The sequence below is a fragment of the Nannobrachium achirus genome (genome assembly GCF_963921795.1).
Source record: "Nannobrachium achirus genome assembly, chromosome: 23".
In the NCBI taxonomy this organism is placed as follows: Eukaryota; Metazoa; Chordata; class Actinopteri; order Myctophiformes; family Myctophidae; genus Nannobrachium; species Nannobrachium achirus.
The window spans coordinates 50,011,408-50,029,681 of NC_137830.1; the positions used below are offsets into that span (position 1 = coordinate 50,011,408).

Below are 18,274 nucleotides of genomic sequence, written 5' to 3' on the forward strand. Positions count from 1 at the left end.
GCTTCATCTCTCTCTCTGCTAAGGGGTCCCCGCTTCATCTCTCTCTGCTAAGGGGTCCCCGCTTCATCTCTCTCTCTGCTAAGGGGTCCCTGCTTCATCTCTCTCTCTCTGCTAAGGGGTCCCTGCTTCATCTCTCTCTACTAAGGGGTCCCTGCTTCATCTCTCTCTGCTAAGGGGTCCCTGCTTCATCTCTCTCTGCTAAGGGGTCCCTACTTCATCTCTCTCTCTGCTAAGGGGTCCCTGCTTCATCTCTCTCTGCTAAGGGGTCCCTACTTCATCTCTCTCTCTGCTAAGGGGTCCTTGACTTGAAAACGTTGAAGACCCCTGTTCTAGAGCAGATGTTCTCACACTTTAAAGGACACGACCCCCAAAATAATCATATTTGAACTGGGGACCCCCCAGTTCAAACAAAGTGTAAATTGTAGAGTTGAAGCATTACATTTAGTTTGACTCAGTTCCACGTTGCAAGGCGTTGTGAGCTTGTAGATCGTCTATTTTCACAATATTTGCCTCTTTATGTTATTTGACAATTTGTCCAATGTTTGACCAGTTTATACTTTGATTACTTTTAAAAGTTCTTTCATTGTCACTTCACTGTCATCTGGGGACCCCCTGGGGGTCCCTCTGGGGGTCCCCAGATGGGGGTCCCTAAGGGGGTCACCGGGTGGGGGTCCCCCTGGGGGTCCAGACCCACAGATTGAGAACAAACCTTTTCATGTCAATCTGAACAGTTTGTTCCAGAGACTCCATTTTTACAAGATTCATTTTTTGAAAATAGCAGATCTACAAGTTCACAACACGCCGTGATGCGACATGTTGTGTGCTTGTAGATCGTCTATTTTCAAAGAGTCAATTTATACAGTAAATGGTTAAAGTGGTTACACTGATTTTGATGCTACAGTATATACATGAATGTTGCTGGGGACCCCCTGGAACGCCTTCAAGGACCCCTGGGAACCACTGTATGATGATATCATGATCTATACATCTGTACAATATTCATGTTTAAATGTGTTACCCCCCATCGCTATGGAAACCAAACCATATTGATTCTATAAACATCCCCCCCCCCCCCCCACCCCCTGTTCCTGATTATTACATTATGATACACCACCCTGTCTGTCCTCACAGCTGTCTGTCTGTCTGTCCTCAGACTCCTCACACAGAGACACAGAGGAGTTAGACCACAACCCAAAGCCAGCATAAAGAGGTTCAGTGAATTTGTACTGGACGGTGTAGAGGTGTGTCAGTGTCGGTGAGGACACTTCATAGAAGGACAGAGTCCCAGCAGGACAGTCCAGATACACTGCTACTCTGTTGGAGCCAGAGGGACGATCAGGAAGGTAAGTGTCCTTACTATTGTGTGTGACAGTGTAACTGTTACCATGGTTACCATCATAACAGTACAGACTCCATGACATTTTATTGAATCCAAGCTCACATTCCTCACCCTTTCCTTTCCTACTGATTCCTCTGTAAGTTACTGCTATATCAACCCTTCCACTCCTCTCTACCTCCCAGTAACAGCGTCCAGTCAGACCCTCTGTACACAGAACCTGGACCAGTCTATCAAACCTTTCTGGATGATCAGGATATGAATGAGGCTGTTCCACCCGAGTCGCCTTCCTGTTGGTCTCAGAGAGAGAGAGTTTTCTGTGTGCTGTGTTTGAGTCCAGTGTGAGACGATGTGAATCTGATGAGAAAACAACACAGTAAACATTAAATACATCATTCACTGAGTGACACACATACGCACAGGCGCACACACACACGCACGCACGCACGCACGCACGCACGCACGCACGCACGCACACACGCACGTGCATGCATGCAAATACACCCACCCACACACACACACAATAATAATGGATCAGGTAAGGTGTGTGTGTGTGTGTGTGGGGGGGGGGGGGTTACAGAATCAATAAAGTTTGGTTTTCCATAGCGATGGTTTTCCAAGCGATCTGTGTGTCTAACACATTTAAACATGAATATTGTACAGATTTATAGATCATGAATACAGTGGTTCTCAAAGTGGGGTCCGGGGACCCCCAGGGGCAGGGGCGGTAACATAGGGTACGCCTGGGAGCTCAAGCGTACAGCTATGAGACGTTCGCCGGAGCCGGGTCTTTTTGGACCGGACTGCCACCCCACTTTTCATGCTATCGACCTATTTCTTCTGTCATTTGGTCCGTTTTTTCCCCCCAAACGGCGCTATGGTCCCAATGTCCCCATTGTCTTGCTAAATCGCTGCTGGAGCTTGTTGCGACCCCCAGTCACTCATGCTAATTGCTTCCAATACACAAGTCTGTCTGCTATTACATGATCAACCGGTTCTGATGGGCCAGGCTGCAGTGGTGTAAAGTAACAAATTACATTATACTCACTCAAGTAGCCTACTGTAGGCCAAGTACAATTTTGAGGCTTTCTCAGAGGCAAGTATTGTAGGCTACTTTTACTCTACTACAAATATTTGTAAACAGCTAAGTTACTTTGCATATTTCGATTATTATAAAGGCATACATTAACCACTTCAGTCTATATATTTAGGCCATTAGAAATGAAAATACAAGATCACAATGCAGACGCTTAGCTATAATTGTGAGCTTAGAACTGCTAAGATATTTGTATCTATGGTAGGCTGTGAAAACCTGTGAAATGGGACATTCTGCAAATGACTACGTTTTATTTATACAGTACATTTTGATACCAAAACGTCATTATGCAAGTACATTTTGGACATGGGACTTCTAACAGAGTATTTCTACTTTTAGTTACTTAAGTAAAACATGGGAGTACTTTTCTATTTTTCTTCACTGACGGCCGGGCTGCTAATCGAGCATCGGCTCGCTCACTCTCTCTCTCCTCACTCACTGTAGTCAGTGCAATGCAAAGCAGTTCATATCTAACTTTAACAGTAGCTTGAATTTCCCTTCCTTTATTCACATTTAAACTTAATTTATTTTCTCGAAAATACATTGAGCGTAGCAGAGCCCTAGCTCATCCATAATGCTGAGATTACAGAAGGCATAATATGCCTACAACATTGTAGGGTATAATAATTAATATTGAAATAAGAACAGCAGGATAAAACAAGTTATTTATTGTGAAAAAGGGGTGGGGTCCAAAACGAGCATCCAGCTCAATATTGAAACTTCATCGCCCCTGCCCAGGGGTCCTTGAGGGGGTTCCAGGGGGTCCCCAGCAACATTCATGTATAGCATCAAAATCACTGTAACCACTTTAACCATTTACTGCTGAACGATTGACTACTTGAAAATAGACGATCTACAAGGTCAAAACGCGCCACATTGCGGGACGTTGTGAGCTTGTAGATCTGCTATTTTCAAATGAAGAATATTGGGAAAATGTTGTGTCTGGCACAAACGTTTTTCAGATGGGGTCCTTGACACACACCTAGACACATGCGCTGTGAGTAGGGTTGGGATCCGTTTGGTTTGAACCGAGTCCGATTCTTTTTCGGTTCCCCCATATCGGTTCCGGGTAGAACCGGTTCCTATAACGGTTCCGGAGGTTGTATATATAGGCCTATATATACAACTATCTATTTATATAGATATAGATATAGATAGATATAGATACATATATATAGATAGATATTTTTCTTTCATTATTATAAAGTGATTCCCTGATTACTACAGCAACTTGTATAACTACTATTTCAACTTAACCACAATAACGATGGAATACATGGTTAAGGGTGGACGTTCAAGCAGTGGAGAATAAATACATGGTTATTTAACGGCACGATGAATAGCCGATCTACAAGCTCACAACGCGTTGCGCGCGACGTGCTGTGAGCTTGTAGATCGGGTAGTCTTTCGTTGTCATTATCCCAGCTGCTACCAGCGTGAAAGCTGAAAGGAGTGAGTTGCTGACTGTTGCTATAGTTCTAGTTATTCATAAAACCTCAAACAAACGTTGCGTCCGTCATATGGAACACCATGAATGAACTGCAGTACAAGCCGAGTGAAATGGACATGGACATTGCGCCGTGGTTACTGGTTACTCTGTTAGCAGCTAGCTAGGCTACTGAAGAAAGTGAAGCAGCAGCTGCAGTCAGCCAGTCACTGGTACAGATTTTAGGAGACTGCACATTTGCACGAAAGGATTGCGCTGCATTTCGTGCACTTTGCATGCTTTTCTCCCTCTCTTATAAAGTGCGACCACACTCGTGAGTAGTTTTGCTGCTGCGCTAACGTTGGCTCTGTCTGTCTCGAAGGACGCTACTAACGCTAGCCTAGCATTCTGATCGTCGTTCAGCAGGCGTCTGCTCTGCCTGACTGCCTCTGACTGAGTGGGCGTATCCACCTAGCTCACACATGTAGCAAGACGTCACCACAGTCACTTGCAATGTACACAGCTGGGCCAAATGAACGCTCAAAAGAAATTCCAGGAACCGTTATAGGAACCGGTCATAAAAATATGATGGAACCGGCTCCGGTTCCTCAATTTCGGAACCGGGTACCCGAAGAACCGGTTCCGGATCCCAACCCTAGCTGTGAGCTTGTAGATCTGCAATTTGTAAATAGCCAAGGTGTAAAATATGGATAAAGTGGTTCAAATGAGTGTGATGCTGTAAACATTTTGCTGGGGACCCCCTGGAACCCCCTAAGGACCCCTGGGGGTCCCCGGGCCACACTTTGAGAAGCATCAACCACTTTAACCCTTCATCGACCGGTGTCTCCCAGGGCTCTATACCCTCCACACTCCAAAATAGCCGATCTACAAGTTCACAACACGTCGCAGCACGATGAGTTGAGAGCTTGTAGATCTGCTATTTACGGTGAATGTTCACGTATTAAGACATGTCCAACATTGGGACGCAGGGTTTAAATGGTTAATGGTTCAAAGAAGGTTCTTTGAGGAACCATCTGTGGTTGTGAGCTTGTAGATCTGATATTTGGGCGGGCGGACATATCTCAGATCTTAATGGGTTAACCGCTTAAACCTTATTTCAAATATAGTGAAAATAGCAGATCTACAAGCTCACAACGCCTCACACTGTGGTGCATTGTGAGCTTGTAGATTGGCTATTTTCACTATATTTAAGCAGTTCTGTTTTAATGCATTTATTTTTGGGGAAATGTTTTTAATTTCAATAAACAATGCATTGATGAAAAAAAGAAAAGTGCTGTAGTTGTAATTTGTACTTTTTAATACTTGTAGCCGGGGACCCAGTCACCAAAATGGGAGGGGACATGTGATTTTCTGCGGTACTTTTTATTTCTGTTTTATCTATTAGTTTGGTCATTAAGGTCCACAGAATGAGAGGCCTGCTCTGCTGGAAACATCGCGAAAGAAAGTTATGGCCATTTGTATATTCACTGTCCCATTGACTCCACTAGAAATATTAAAAAAAGGAAAAAAAGTCTGCTTTAATTAGCATGTGAGGGGTCAAACTGAAGGAATGAAAACATTCCTTGGGCTAGATTTCGGCCCCCCAAATACTGTGAAAAATTATGAGTCATCACCTTTTTTCCACTTTTCACAGTTTTGGGCTGCTGAAGGTTAACCCAAGGAATGTTTTTCATGCAAAACAAATGCTTGAAATGGATTCAGAATCATGAAGAACCCCTAGTTTGACCCCTCACATGCTAATTAAAGCAGACTTTTTTTCCTTTTTTTAATATTTCTAGTGGAGTCAATGGGACAGTGAATATCCAAATGGCCATAACTTTTTTTCACGATGTTTCCGGCAGAGCAGGCCTCTCATTCTGTGGACCTCAATGACCAAACTAATAGATAAAACAGAAATAAAAAGTACGGCAGAAAATCACATGTCCTACCCTATTCCTTGAGCTTTTGGGCTTGCGGGTCCCCGGCTATTGAGTATTTACTGGATTTTCAGGACAGGAAAATGTGGATTCAAGACATTTCCTCACTAATGTGTTTGTAAAGATGTCTAGTAACACATTTCATTTAATAAATTCCTTCTCAAGACATTTCCTCACTAATGTGTTAGTAAAGATGTCTAGTAACACATTTCATTTAATAAATTCCTTCTCAAGACATTTCCTCACTAATGTGATTGTAAAGATGTCTAGTAACACATTTCATTTAATAAATTCCTTCTCAAGACATTTCCTCACTAATGTGATTGTAAAGATGTTTAGTAACACATTTCAAAAGGTTGAAACTCCCCTAGGCAGGGGTGTCACACCAAATCCTGGGCCCTGGGTACAAGGATTCACTGCGTGAATGTTCCCATGAATGTTCTTCATAGGGGAGGGGGTTTAACCCATTTAGACTGGGAACGTATTATTACGCATTATGTTGTGCTTTAACTATTGAAAAATAGCAGATATACAAGATCACCGTGTGGCACCAAGTGCCGCTCTGCGAGCTTGTAGATCTGCTATTTTTGAAAAATAAAATTTAAAACCCTTTGTTTCTATGTGGTGTCAGGCATAATCGCCTATAACATTTTCGCCAGGTCTTTTCGCGGGGCACTTTTGCCGTGGAGGAGAGTGTTTTCACCTAACCTATCTGGCCGTTTCACTGCACTCTTAAAAATGTTGGGTCAAATGTTCAACCCTTTTGCTGGGTTGACACTGTTGGGTCAAAGGTTGGGTCAGTTTGACCAAACATTGGATTAAAAATACTTAAAATTAGTAAACCATCTGTTGGGCTATGGATGGCCCGCCCACATCATCAGATAAAATGCATTGAGTTCATAACCCAAGTGTTGGTATAGGCTTTTGAATTCGAGTTTACCCAACACATGGTTCACTGCATTGCACCAACTTGGGTTAAAATAGACCCGCCCTCTCTGTCTATCAACACATTGGTTTGTGAATTGCACCACTATTGGGTTAAACTAAGTGGGTGGGCAGTTACCCAGCATGCAACTGTGCTCCCATACAGATATTTTTTACAAACTTTTCCATTATTTTATGGTTTTAGATAGAGAAAACAACATTGTATTGTAGATGATCGCAGTGGATGTAGCCCAGTCATAATCCCTAATTAAAAAATATATAAAAAAACATAGTTGCTTACAGAAACAGAAACCATGACTAAGATGGTCCAGACTGACACATACAAACAGGTTTGCTGTTCTTTTAATGTGAAGCACCACATAATCTGTTGTGTTCAAAGTTGTGATATATTGCCACGACTAAGTGCATAATTTACTCCGCATGCATTCTTCCTTGAGTAGATTAAGCATGAAAAATGTCATTGAAGAAAATGTTGTAAAAAAAAAAAAATGAATAGATTTAATGTGAATGAGCGTACAATCCCAACAACAAGATCACTTTTAAGCCATTTTTGGGTGATAGATTCCAACCCATCAGCAGTATCACATTAACCCAACAGCAAAGTCACTTTTAACCCATTACTTGGTTGTACAATCCCAACCCAACATGCTGGGTCACAGCCTTAACCCAACCCTGTTGGTCTGCAATAACCCATGTTGGGCTGGTCCAAAACAGTGTTACGTGTTGGGTTACATAAATAACCAACTTGGGTTGTTTTTGACCCAACAATTTTAGGCACCGTTGAAGAGCCATTTCGCCTAGCTGTCCATGGTTCCATATTCAGTTCAGAAAGTGACCATTTTGTTGAAGTGACCGTTTAGTATTTGTAGTTTTTTTTTACTGTATTACTTTTATTTCCGTTTATTAACGTTGACGAGCAATAAACTTTATGGAGCATAACCAGTGTGCAGACTCTACTTGTCCTTAGTTCATGATTCTGCTTGTCTAGCACCTGGGCCACGGATGTGCGTGCAATTCTCTTCATGCGTTTTTATAAACTGCGCCTATAAACGGATTGAAAGACCGGCAAAAAAGGGAGTCACAGAGTTGTTTGATTGATTGTAGGCTTAAGCGAAGGAGCGCCGACACAAAAATGTATTAAACAGTGACTGACGGGGGCTGTAGGTGGGTAAAACGGAATTCATTAGCTTTTATCAAACTACAATACAAGCCCAGCATTTCTTCTGTCTTTGCTGCGTGAGTGGTGCGCTCTTCAGAGGCGTCAATTGGGTATGGCAAGCTATGGCAGCTGTCATAACGTGCCTACAGGGGGACATAATAAAATGTACTTTTCATGGTGCCTGTTGCTAAGGTATGGCAACATGACTGGTGTCACACCAGTCATGTTGCCATACCTTAGCTTTATTTTAACTAACGCCACTGGCGCTCTGAGCTGCCCACAGAGCACAGACTGTCTGTGCTCTCTGCATGCGCCTCAGAGAGGACGCACCAGAGAGAAATAACATCGTGCTTTAGGAGGACCGGGCTGACTTTTTGCCCTGTGCAAAGCCCTTAAGGATTCCAATAGTTCTTCTAACTTCTATCTGTATTAATGTGATTTCTATGGAGTGGCATTGCATAGGATAGCCGTCACCGTTGTTTGACAGGTAACACCACACCCCACTGGCAAGCAAAGTCTGAGGGTAGGCAAAATGGCTCTTCAACAGCGGTGAATCGACCAGAACGGCCTGGTGAAAAGTCTCTCCTCCAAGGTGAAAATGCCACGCGAAAAGACCAAATGCGTGTAGGCGAAATTGTTATAGGCGAAAGTGCTGGTGACCTTCTATGTCAGTGGTGCTCAAACCTTTTCATGTGAAGGACCCCCAAAATGATATGTATTTGGCCACGGACCCCCATCTCAATATATTTAGTTCCAGGGACCCCTCAGAAGCAAAAATTGAGTTACAAAATACATATATATACAAGGACGCGACGCGGCACTCGGTGCCACGCTGTGAGCTTGTATATCTGCTATCCAAAGCCTTGTTTTGTGTGAGAATCTCTATTTGTGGGAGCGTGTCAAATTAAAAAGTATCTTTCTTAGTTTGTAGAATCCTAGGAGACACTGCTCCTCAGGAGTCCAGATCACCTGGAGGTTCTCTGGTTCCTCCAGAGGTTCTCCTGGATGGAGTGGAGGAGTGGAGCAGGACTAGGGTGCTCCTCACCTGGGTAGAGGGGAGCATGAGGTCCTGGGCTGTTCCCCCTCACCTCTATGGATGTGGTCAGCAACACTTTGTATCTGCTGAAGAACAGCTAAGCCTGTTGATTGAACTGTGTTTTAAATGGTCTCTCTAGGGGTCCCCAACCCCAGTTTGGAACCACTGCCCTGGAGGGGGTTGAATTTCAATGTTTTGGATTGTGTTACTAAACACCTTTAAAACACATTGCTGAAGGTTTTTATAATATCCTCTGAATACAAGGAGGGAGGGGCCAACACAGTATAAAACACTGTATAAAACTGTGTATAAAATGTCAATGTGACAGACAGACAGACAGACAGACAGACAGACAGACAGACAGACAGACAGACAGACACTCACATCTTGTAAGGAGTTGAGGTTTAATCCAGTGTTCTCCTCCATGATTCACACTGAAGGAAATAGAACAACAATGAATCAATGTCTGACTGTCTAACACACACACACACACACACACACACACACACACACACACACCACACCACACCACACCACACCACACACACACACACACACACACACACACACACACACACACACACACACACACACACACACACACACACACACACACACACCTAGTCTACTCACTTCAGAGTCTCCAGTTCAACATTGTAAGGAAACACTGCACTAACCAACATGGACACAGTCCAAGTCTACTCACTTCAGAGTCTCCAGTGCAGCAGAGAGCTTCTTCAGACCAGAGCCTCCTAAGTGGCTGAAGTTCAAGTCCAGCTGTTTCAGATGGGAGGGGTTGAAGGTCAGAGCTGAAGCCAGAGAAGAACAGCCTTCCTCTGTGAGCCCACAGCCTGACAACCTGCAGAGAAATCCATATTTAACAAAGTGCTGTTGATGTTCAAGTAGAGATCCACACAGAGAGAAAACACAGTATTTATTTACCTCAGGATCTGCAGTCTACACTCTTCACTCTTCAGTAGAGCAGAGAGTTGCTCCACTTGTGATTCCTGCAGGCAGTTGAAACTGATGTCCAATTCTCTCAAATGGGAAAGATTAGATCTGAGAGCTGAGAGCAGGATGTCAAATCCTGTCTGTGTGATGTTACAGCCAGCAAGTCTGGAATTAAAGATTACATATCTGGATTGATTATCAGAGTTTTGGAGGAGGGACCAAAGAGATGGAAAGAACAGGCAGGCAGGAATAATGTGAAGTAAATCATGGTCATCTTCCAACAGGAAGCTAACTGACAGGAAACAGGAAGCAGCAAACTGACTGAGAGAGGACAGACATAGGCTACGGTCACACAGTCGCCTCTTCGGCTCTTTGAGATCTCGTACTCGCGCCTGGTGTAATTCCATATCCTATCATCCTCGGTTGTTCCTGTGAGCCCCGAGCTGCATTATGGGAGAGTCAACATGGCGCTGGTCAGAAGGACGTGTAGTTCTTTTGACTAGCGCGATTTGCAGAAGGATAGATCAAGGAATATATTGCCCACCCTACAGTAGCCTACTCAACATGAGAACAATAATCATGGGCGTTAATGTTTCTCTATTCAATGGGGTTCCTACATTTGCATTTCTAAGGGAGTGACTAGGTGTGAAAATCGATCGGCCAGGTAGCAGGAATGTGGATGAGTGTGATGACTCAGATGAGCACTTATATCATTCAATGCCCATAAACATGCATGTGCAATAACAATAATAATATGAATTCCACAGTAGGCCTATCCAGCAAATATAAACATTAGTGCACAACCTGAAACTATACCCTTTCCTTTGTAAATGTCTCCTATTTCAATGTATTACTATTATTTATTTTTCCCTTGTTATTTTATTTTTGTGACTGCTTTTTTATTTGTCACTATGCAAAGTGCTGTGTTCTTTTCGTCTCTTTCAATGTTATATGAGATGCATAAAGTGGTTCCTGTGTAAATTAGCAGAAAAGCGTACTCTGATATCCTTTTAGTTGGCCTTGTACCAGTGATTTGTACTGTCATGAACTGTACTGTTTCCTATGCAACCTTCTAATAAATTCTTCAATCAATCAATCAATCAAACCAAATATGAACCCCAGCTATCCATATTCTGGGGGGGAATAAGCCAAAAATAGCCGATCTACAAGCTCACAACGTGTCGCTCTGTGTTGTGTTGTAAGCTTGTAGATCGGCTATTTTTGGTAAAGATTTATATAAATAAAGCAGTCAAAGAAATGTGGGTCCGTTTTTACTGAGAATAGAGGGTTTAATGAGGGTTTAGTGAATTACATCATTAATTATTAATGACAGATCCATATGGTTATTTATGCCAATAAAACAGATGTTTCGTTTTTATTTGTTTTTTGTAGCCCACGTTTGTGTGTGATTATGTGTTATGGAGAGTTATTAAAAATATATATTTTGGATAGTAATATCATTCTGCAATTCTTTATTATTATATGCTCACACAAGCTATTCAGATGGGAGAAACAGTGGAAATCAGTCTGGCGATTAAACAACAATAAGGTGTTTACATTTATTGAAGCACATTATTGAAGCATGTGTCTGGCCGTTTGTTTTGAGTTAGTTTCCATACATTCCCTCTGTATTTGGAGAGCTGGGTGACTGAAAGAAAACTACAAGGTAAAAACCAGCTCCACAGGACGTTCTGTCCCATTGGATAGTGTGCATCACTGCCGGGTGATAGTAGAGCAGTGCTGAACCATGAACCCCCAGCTCGTGGCCGGAAACGCTCGGCCGGAAACGCCTCCGACGCGTCCCCGGTTGCACGTAATACGTCATGTCCGTATTTTCCCTTAACATGGGAGTGAATGGGGGTTACGAGCCTAAGAGCCGACTGTGTGACCGTAGCCAGACAGACAGACAGACAGACCTGGTAGTTATAGTAATAGTAGTAAAAAAAAAAAAGTAAAGTGAAAAACTTCCCCGGGGTGGTGACCACAATCGCCTCCTCCTTCAAAGGGAAGCCTACTATATATATATGTTACAGTTAGTTTGGGTAACTCAGTTAGATTGGGGTAGGAGCGCTTGTTTTTGTTCACCAGTGGTAGAGCATTTGACTGCATTAGTCCCACGCTGGTGAATGCTACTATGCCTAAACCTAAACCTAACCCTAAACCTTACCCTAAACCTAACCCCTAACCCCTAACCCTAAACCTAACCCTAAACCTTAGCCTAAACCTAACCCTAACACCTAACCCTAAACCTTACCCTAAACCTAACCCTAACCCCTAACCCTAACCCTAACCCTAACCCTAAACCTAACCTCAGCAAAACTATGCCTAAACCTAACCCTAATCCTAACCCTAACCTCAGTCAAATTATTCCTAGTTCCCCGAAGGAGGCGGCGCCTGCTCCACATTGTGCACAAAAATGAGCGCTCCTGTTCTCAATCTAACTGAATCTCAAACTAACTGTGACATATACACTTAACACTATGGCCCCTGTGGACTCAATGAAGAATTTGACATCAAGCCTTTTTTGTGACATGTTTTCCTTCATCTGTATATAATATATTTATTTATATATTTTTTTCTATTTGTGTGTACATATGTGTTGTTTTTCTGATGTTACCGTCTTTTATTATTGCCTTTACTCATCTGATTACATTTTGTGTACTGTTTATATATTTTGTTTTGGTCTTTTCTTTAGGCGTATACTGAGGGACTCTGTGTTTTTTACACATGTTATTTTGTTTACATTGTTTGGCTATTTTATAGCTTTAACCACACTGGTAGACTGTTTATAAATATTGTCACTAGCCCAGATCCTCTGATTTTTAAAAGGGCAGTGTTATTAGACTAGATGGGTGTGTCTACCCAGCTGCTACACATGTGTACTGATGAACTTCCTCCGGTTCCATATAACTGGCTAGCCTATTGTGTCATTCACTTTAGACCTGATGAAGACGCCGAAGGGCGTCGAAACGTTGTCGATTTTAATGTTATAATTAATAAAGAATCAACTTTGGGAGCGAGCCACCAACAGGGGCGTACCCAGGAATGAGAGTCAGGGTAGGCGAAATGCCAGCCCCCCCCCCCCCCCCCCATAAAATTATTAAATATTATTATTTAAAAATAAATAATAATTATTATTATTTAAAAATAAATAATAATAATAATAATAATCACACATTTTAAAATAGTTATAATAAAAACAATATTCAAGTAGGCCTATATTCAATGTAAGGGACAGGTGGGAAATGGCATGACCCCTCCTAAAATCTAAGCTTATGCCTAACCTCAAAGTGAGAAAATAAAATGAAAAATTTGGAATTTGGCTGCCATAAATAAAATTGTAAAAAAAAAAAAAAAGTAACTAAAGTTTTCATATAATTGTAGTGGAGTGAAAGTAGCCTACAATATTTGGATCCGAGATGTAGTGGAGTAGTATAAAAAAAAAAAAAAAAAAAAAACAGCCTTGCATAGATGCTGTTTGGCTCGCCGCCTAGTGGCCAGAATGAGTACTAACCAACACCATATCATGATTCTACTATGATGTCAACTTAATGCACACTCCTCTTATTAGAATCAAACAATAAATAATAAAACAGAACTAATCTAAATAATGCTGGTTAATTAATCTGACCTCAGTATCTCCAGTTCACAATGTGGACTCTTTAATCCAGCAGAGATGAGTTCCATGAATGAATCCTTCACGTCGTTATAACTGAGATCCAATTCTCTGAGATGTGAAGGATTAGAGCTGAGAGCTGAAGATACAATCTCATATTCTGGCTCCTCGAGATCACAGCCAACAAGTCTGTAAAGGTAGAATATGTAAAAACAGAGATTATCAACACAGATTAGATCAAGTTCATGTTCAAGGAAAAAGAAAAAAAGAAAACCATGAAAAAAATAAATCATTCAACCCCAAATATGGATCACATGGTGAGGGTTGTATCAACGCAGCCCCAGAAGCATTTCCACTTAAACCAGGAGGACCACTAATGTGAACATTTGAACTGTTTGTTTTGTGTCTTTAATGGTTATTTTATGTTCATAGGAGTTTTGTCATTCTTTGTCAACTATTTTACTGACAATATTTGACTCACACGCTCGCACGCACACGCACACACACGCACACGCACACGCACACACACACACACACACACACACACACACACACACACACACACACACACACACAGCATATTAGACTGTGTTTTTTGGTGAATAAATCAAGTGTTTGGTTAGAGGAGCTACTGGACTGTGGACATAGGAACATAATGTGACTGTTGTGATATTATTATATTATATTATACAGGTACAGTATAACTCATGTCTGTTTTATTTAATTACACTGGTAACATTACATTATTATATATAGGTGTTTTTTTTTATTTATAGGGGTCAATTATAATGTATTATGTCCAATTAGCCATGGATCTTTTTAATACGACTTTAATAGGATAATAATCAGACCTGATTATTATTGGATATTTTACATTAACCGTCATTTCTACTTATAGTGTTAGATGTGATGGTAGATTTATTCTCTTCTAATACGTTTTCTATTCACATGACTACTAACCGAGCCTTTCTGGTGTTCCTCACAGCTGGGACCAGCCTGGATCTCCCCCAGCCTGGTGTTGTTCTGTATTTGTCAAGGTCCAACTCATCCAGAACCTCCTCTGACGTCAGCAGCATGTGGGCCAGAGTTGAACACTGGCTCTCAGTCAGTTCTGTCTTTGATCTGTCCCCTGACTCCAGGTACTGTTGGATCTCTTGATGCAGTGAGTGGTCGTTCATCTCCATCAAACAGTGGAAGATGTTGATCCATCTGTCAGGAGAAATATCTGCATCCTTACATTTCATCTTCTTCAGATTGTTGATGGCTCTCTGGATGCTCTCTGGACTGTTTTTTGTCTGAAACAGCAGACCTCCTAACAGACTCTGGTTGGACTCCAGTGAGAGGCCATGAAGGAAGCGGAGAAAGAGGTCCAGATGGCCATTCTTACTCTTCAGGGATTTTTTGAAGGCTCTTTTCAGGAAGACATCCAGGGTCATTTCTTTTTCTTCTCCTCCTCCTTCTTCTTCTTCTTCTTCTTCTCCTTCTTCTTTTTCCTCTTCCTCTCCTCCTAGGAATGTATTCAGTACCTTAGTATTCTTTTGTGTGTAACAGTGGAACAGGTAGACTGCAGCCAGAAACTCCTGGAGGCTCAGATGAACAAAGCTGTAGACCTTTCCCTCAGATTGAAGAGTCTCTTCTTTGAAGATCTCTGTGCAAACTCCTGAGTACAGCGAGGCGTCTGTCACATCAAGACCACACTCTTCCAGGTCTTCTTGGTAGAACATCATGCTACCTTTCTCCAGATGTTCAAACGCCAGCCTGCCCAGCTTCAGAAGAACCTTCCTGTCAGCTTCCATGAGCAGCTGTTGATTCTTTCTCTGGTGTTGCTTCTTTCTCTGGTGTTGCTTCTTTCTCTGTCTCTTGTTTGGTTTCTTTTTCTTGCCTTTATTCTTTATCTTGTGTGTCTTGTCATACTTCAGATTCTTTCTCTTTGTCTGCACCCACAGGAAGTGGCTGTACATGGCAGTCTGGGTCTTGGGCAGCTGTTTTTTCTCGTCTGTCTTCAACATGTCCTCCAGAACGGTAGCAGTGATCCAACAGAAGACTGGGATGTGACACATGATGTGCAGGCTCTTTGACGTCTTCATGTGTGAGATGATTTTGTTGGCCAGCTTCTCATCATCACTGAATCTCTTCCTGAAGAACTCCTCCTTCTGGGGGTCTGTGAACCCTCGTACTTCTGTCACCAGGTCAACATGTGCAGGAGGGATCTGATTGGCTGCTGCAGGTCTGGTAGTTATCCAGAGGAGGGCTGAGGGGAGCAGATTCCCCTTGATGAGGTTTGTCAACAGCAAGCCCACTGATGATGTCACTGTGACATCAGAAACAACGTCATTGTTGTTGAAGACATCAGAATCAATTTCAATGTTCTCGAATTTCAGCGGAAACCTGCTTTCATCCAGACCATCAAAGATGAAGCCAACCTTCCAGACAGTGAGCTGCTCTGCTGTGACCTTTAATTCTGGGTGGAAACGATGGATCAGTGAGAGAAGACTGTGCTGCTCATCTCTGACCAGGTTCAGCTCCCGGAATGAGAAGGGAACCAGGAGAATGACATCTTGATTTTCCAAACCCCTTGCCCAGTCCAGAGTGAACTTACGCACAGAGAAGGTTTTTCCAATGCCAGCGATGCCCTTGGTCAGAACTCTTCTGTTGGGACTCTCTCTGCCAAGGAGGAGGGGCTTAAAGATGTCACTGCATTTGATTGGTTGGTCATGGAGGGTCCTCTTCTTGGAAGCTGTCTCAAGCTGCCAGACCTCATGTTGGGTATTAACCCCTTCACTCTCTCCCGCTGAGAGGTAGAGCTCTGTGTAGATGCTGCTGAGGGAGGGCACTTCAGTGACGTATGTCACACGATCAAGACGGTTCAAACCGACCTTATAAACCTTTAACTGCTCCTGTGGACTGACACCTGCTATGAGAAGACAATGAAGACATGTTAAACATTCAAGTTAATGTATAACTTTACATCAAATATACCATTAAAACTCTGTATGTCTTAAATACCCTTCTGAAAAGCTATAAAATCTGTCAAAAAAGAGTGAAAAAAACAGCATAATAAATAACTTTGTATTAGGGGTGTAACAATATAGTAACTGAATGGGAAAAAAAACGTTTTTAATTCTACTGTATCGATTTGCAAAAGCAAATATCGTACCGTTTGGCTCTGCATATCATATTGTATTGTTTAAAGGGATATTCCACTTTCAACAGGGAGCAGTGGAAGGGCCTCTCTCCACATACACACGCATTGTAACTTCAAACTTCATTTTAACCATGATAGATTCATTAAAAACACCCATTATTTTTTCTGGTGACTCATACTACCCTCCTAATACGTGAGCAGGCCGTGTTTTTTCGATAATATTTTTCATTTATTTTTAATAATTGTTTTGGAAAATGGAAAAAATGAAATACATGAAAAATATATGAAAAACAGTTATCGAAAAAACACGGCCTGCTCACATATTAGGAGGGTAGTATGAGTCACCAGAAAAAATAATGTGTTGAAATGAATCTATCATGGTTAAAATGAAGTTTGAAGTTACAATGGGTGTGTGTGGGGAGAGGCCCTGAGCCTGGAGGGCCTGGTAACATGTACATCAAATATCTAAATATTCAATCAAGCTAATTAAAAACTGTTCAGGGTATTCATAAAAGCCTGATTAGATGATAAAATTACCAAAAGTTTTTTTGAAAGTGAAATATCCCTTTAAAATGCAATAATCGGTATGGAATCGTTTTGCAATGCAAATAATCTATTGTATCGAAACTAAGTATTTGTGCCTTGTATTTAGCAATTTTAAGAGGTAAAATTAAAAAGAGGGGTCTAATTACTTTTCCATTCCGTATAGCTACTCTTGGTCTATCGATAAATGTGTGCAATCTCCATATATTTGCTAAATAATCACAGGGTTTACTTATTTATACCCAAAATAATACACGTTTCACACAGATTTCATTTCTTTGCTAAATAGTTACTATATCGATTTTAAATCATTGAATCGTATCGTATCACCATGAATGAACCAATATCGTCCATGTATCGTATCCTAACCATGTATTGTGATGTGTTTCGTATCGTTGTTCAAATGTATCGTTACACCCCTACTTTGTATCATTTGTTTTTGTCTAAATGTATAAGTTAATCACCAGTGCTTGGACATTGATACAGGAATACAACGTGGACATTTAGTATGATGATGTTTTCTGTTATTTAAACACTTTATTAATTGATATAAAATGTTAATTAGTGTAAAATGTGTCCAGTCTTACTTTGTTCACTTGTGGTTTGACTGGATGTCTTCTGTTCAGGTGTGGTTCTGAGTCTCTCTCTGTGGAGATGAAGACAATAGAATATAGATAATAGATAGTTTAATATTAACTTATATTATTGAATTAACCGCTTAAGACCTGTATACTTTGTCGTACAATGATTAGCACTGATATACAAGCTCAGGAAGGGCTGTGATGCCATAATTTTGTGAGCTTGTAGATCTACTCTTTTCACCAAGCTTTTTGACAATATATTGTATAGATGAAAATGAATTACTTGACCTTGCCTGCATGATACAAACACACCGCCCAGTTTAGTCGGGGGTCTTAGGGATAAAAAAATTGTAATTTCGTGCTAATCAGTCTAAAAGCACCACATTTTGCACAGATGTAGCCCAGGGCATGCTCTAATGATTTAGCTAGGGACAGATGTAGCCCAGGGCATGCTCTAATGATTTAGCTAGGGACAGATGTAGCCCAGGGCATGCTCTAATGCA

At 41.6% G+C, this 18,274-nt stretch overlaps 2 protein-coding genes across 2 annotated transcripts in view; both read right to left on the reverse strand.

Moving 5' to 3' along the window:
• The window catches only part of LOC308308962 (protein NLRC3-like), a gene marked incomplete at its 3' end in the record, with an annotated part of 204,154 nt that overhangs the window by 178,932 nt on the left and 6,948 nt on the right, over window positions 1–18,274 (reverse strand). The window lies entirely within an intron of this gene.
• Window positions 1,101–16,679, reverse strand: LOC308308472 (protein NLRC3-like; the record flags this gene model as incomplete). The annotated part of the gene is made up of 7 exons (XM_080753887.1): window positions 1,101–1,693; window positions 9,320–9,369; window positions 9,642–9,787; window positions 13,526–13,691; window positions 14,463–15,291; window positions 15,385–16,322; window positions 16,660–16,679. The coding sequence occupies 7 exons, from the start codon at window positions 16,677–16,679 to the stop codon at window positions 1,101–1,103; spliced, it is 2,742 nt and encodes a 913-aa protein (XP_080610013.1).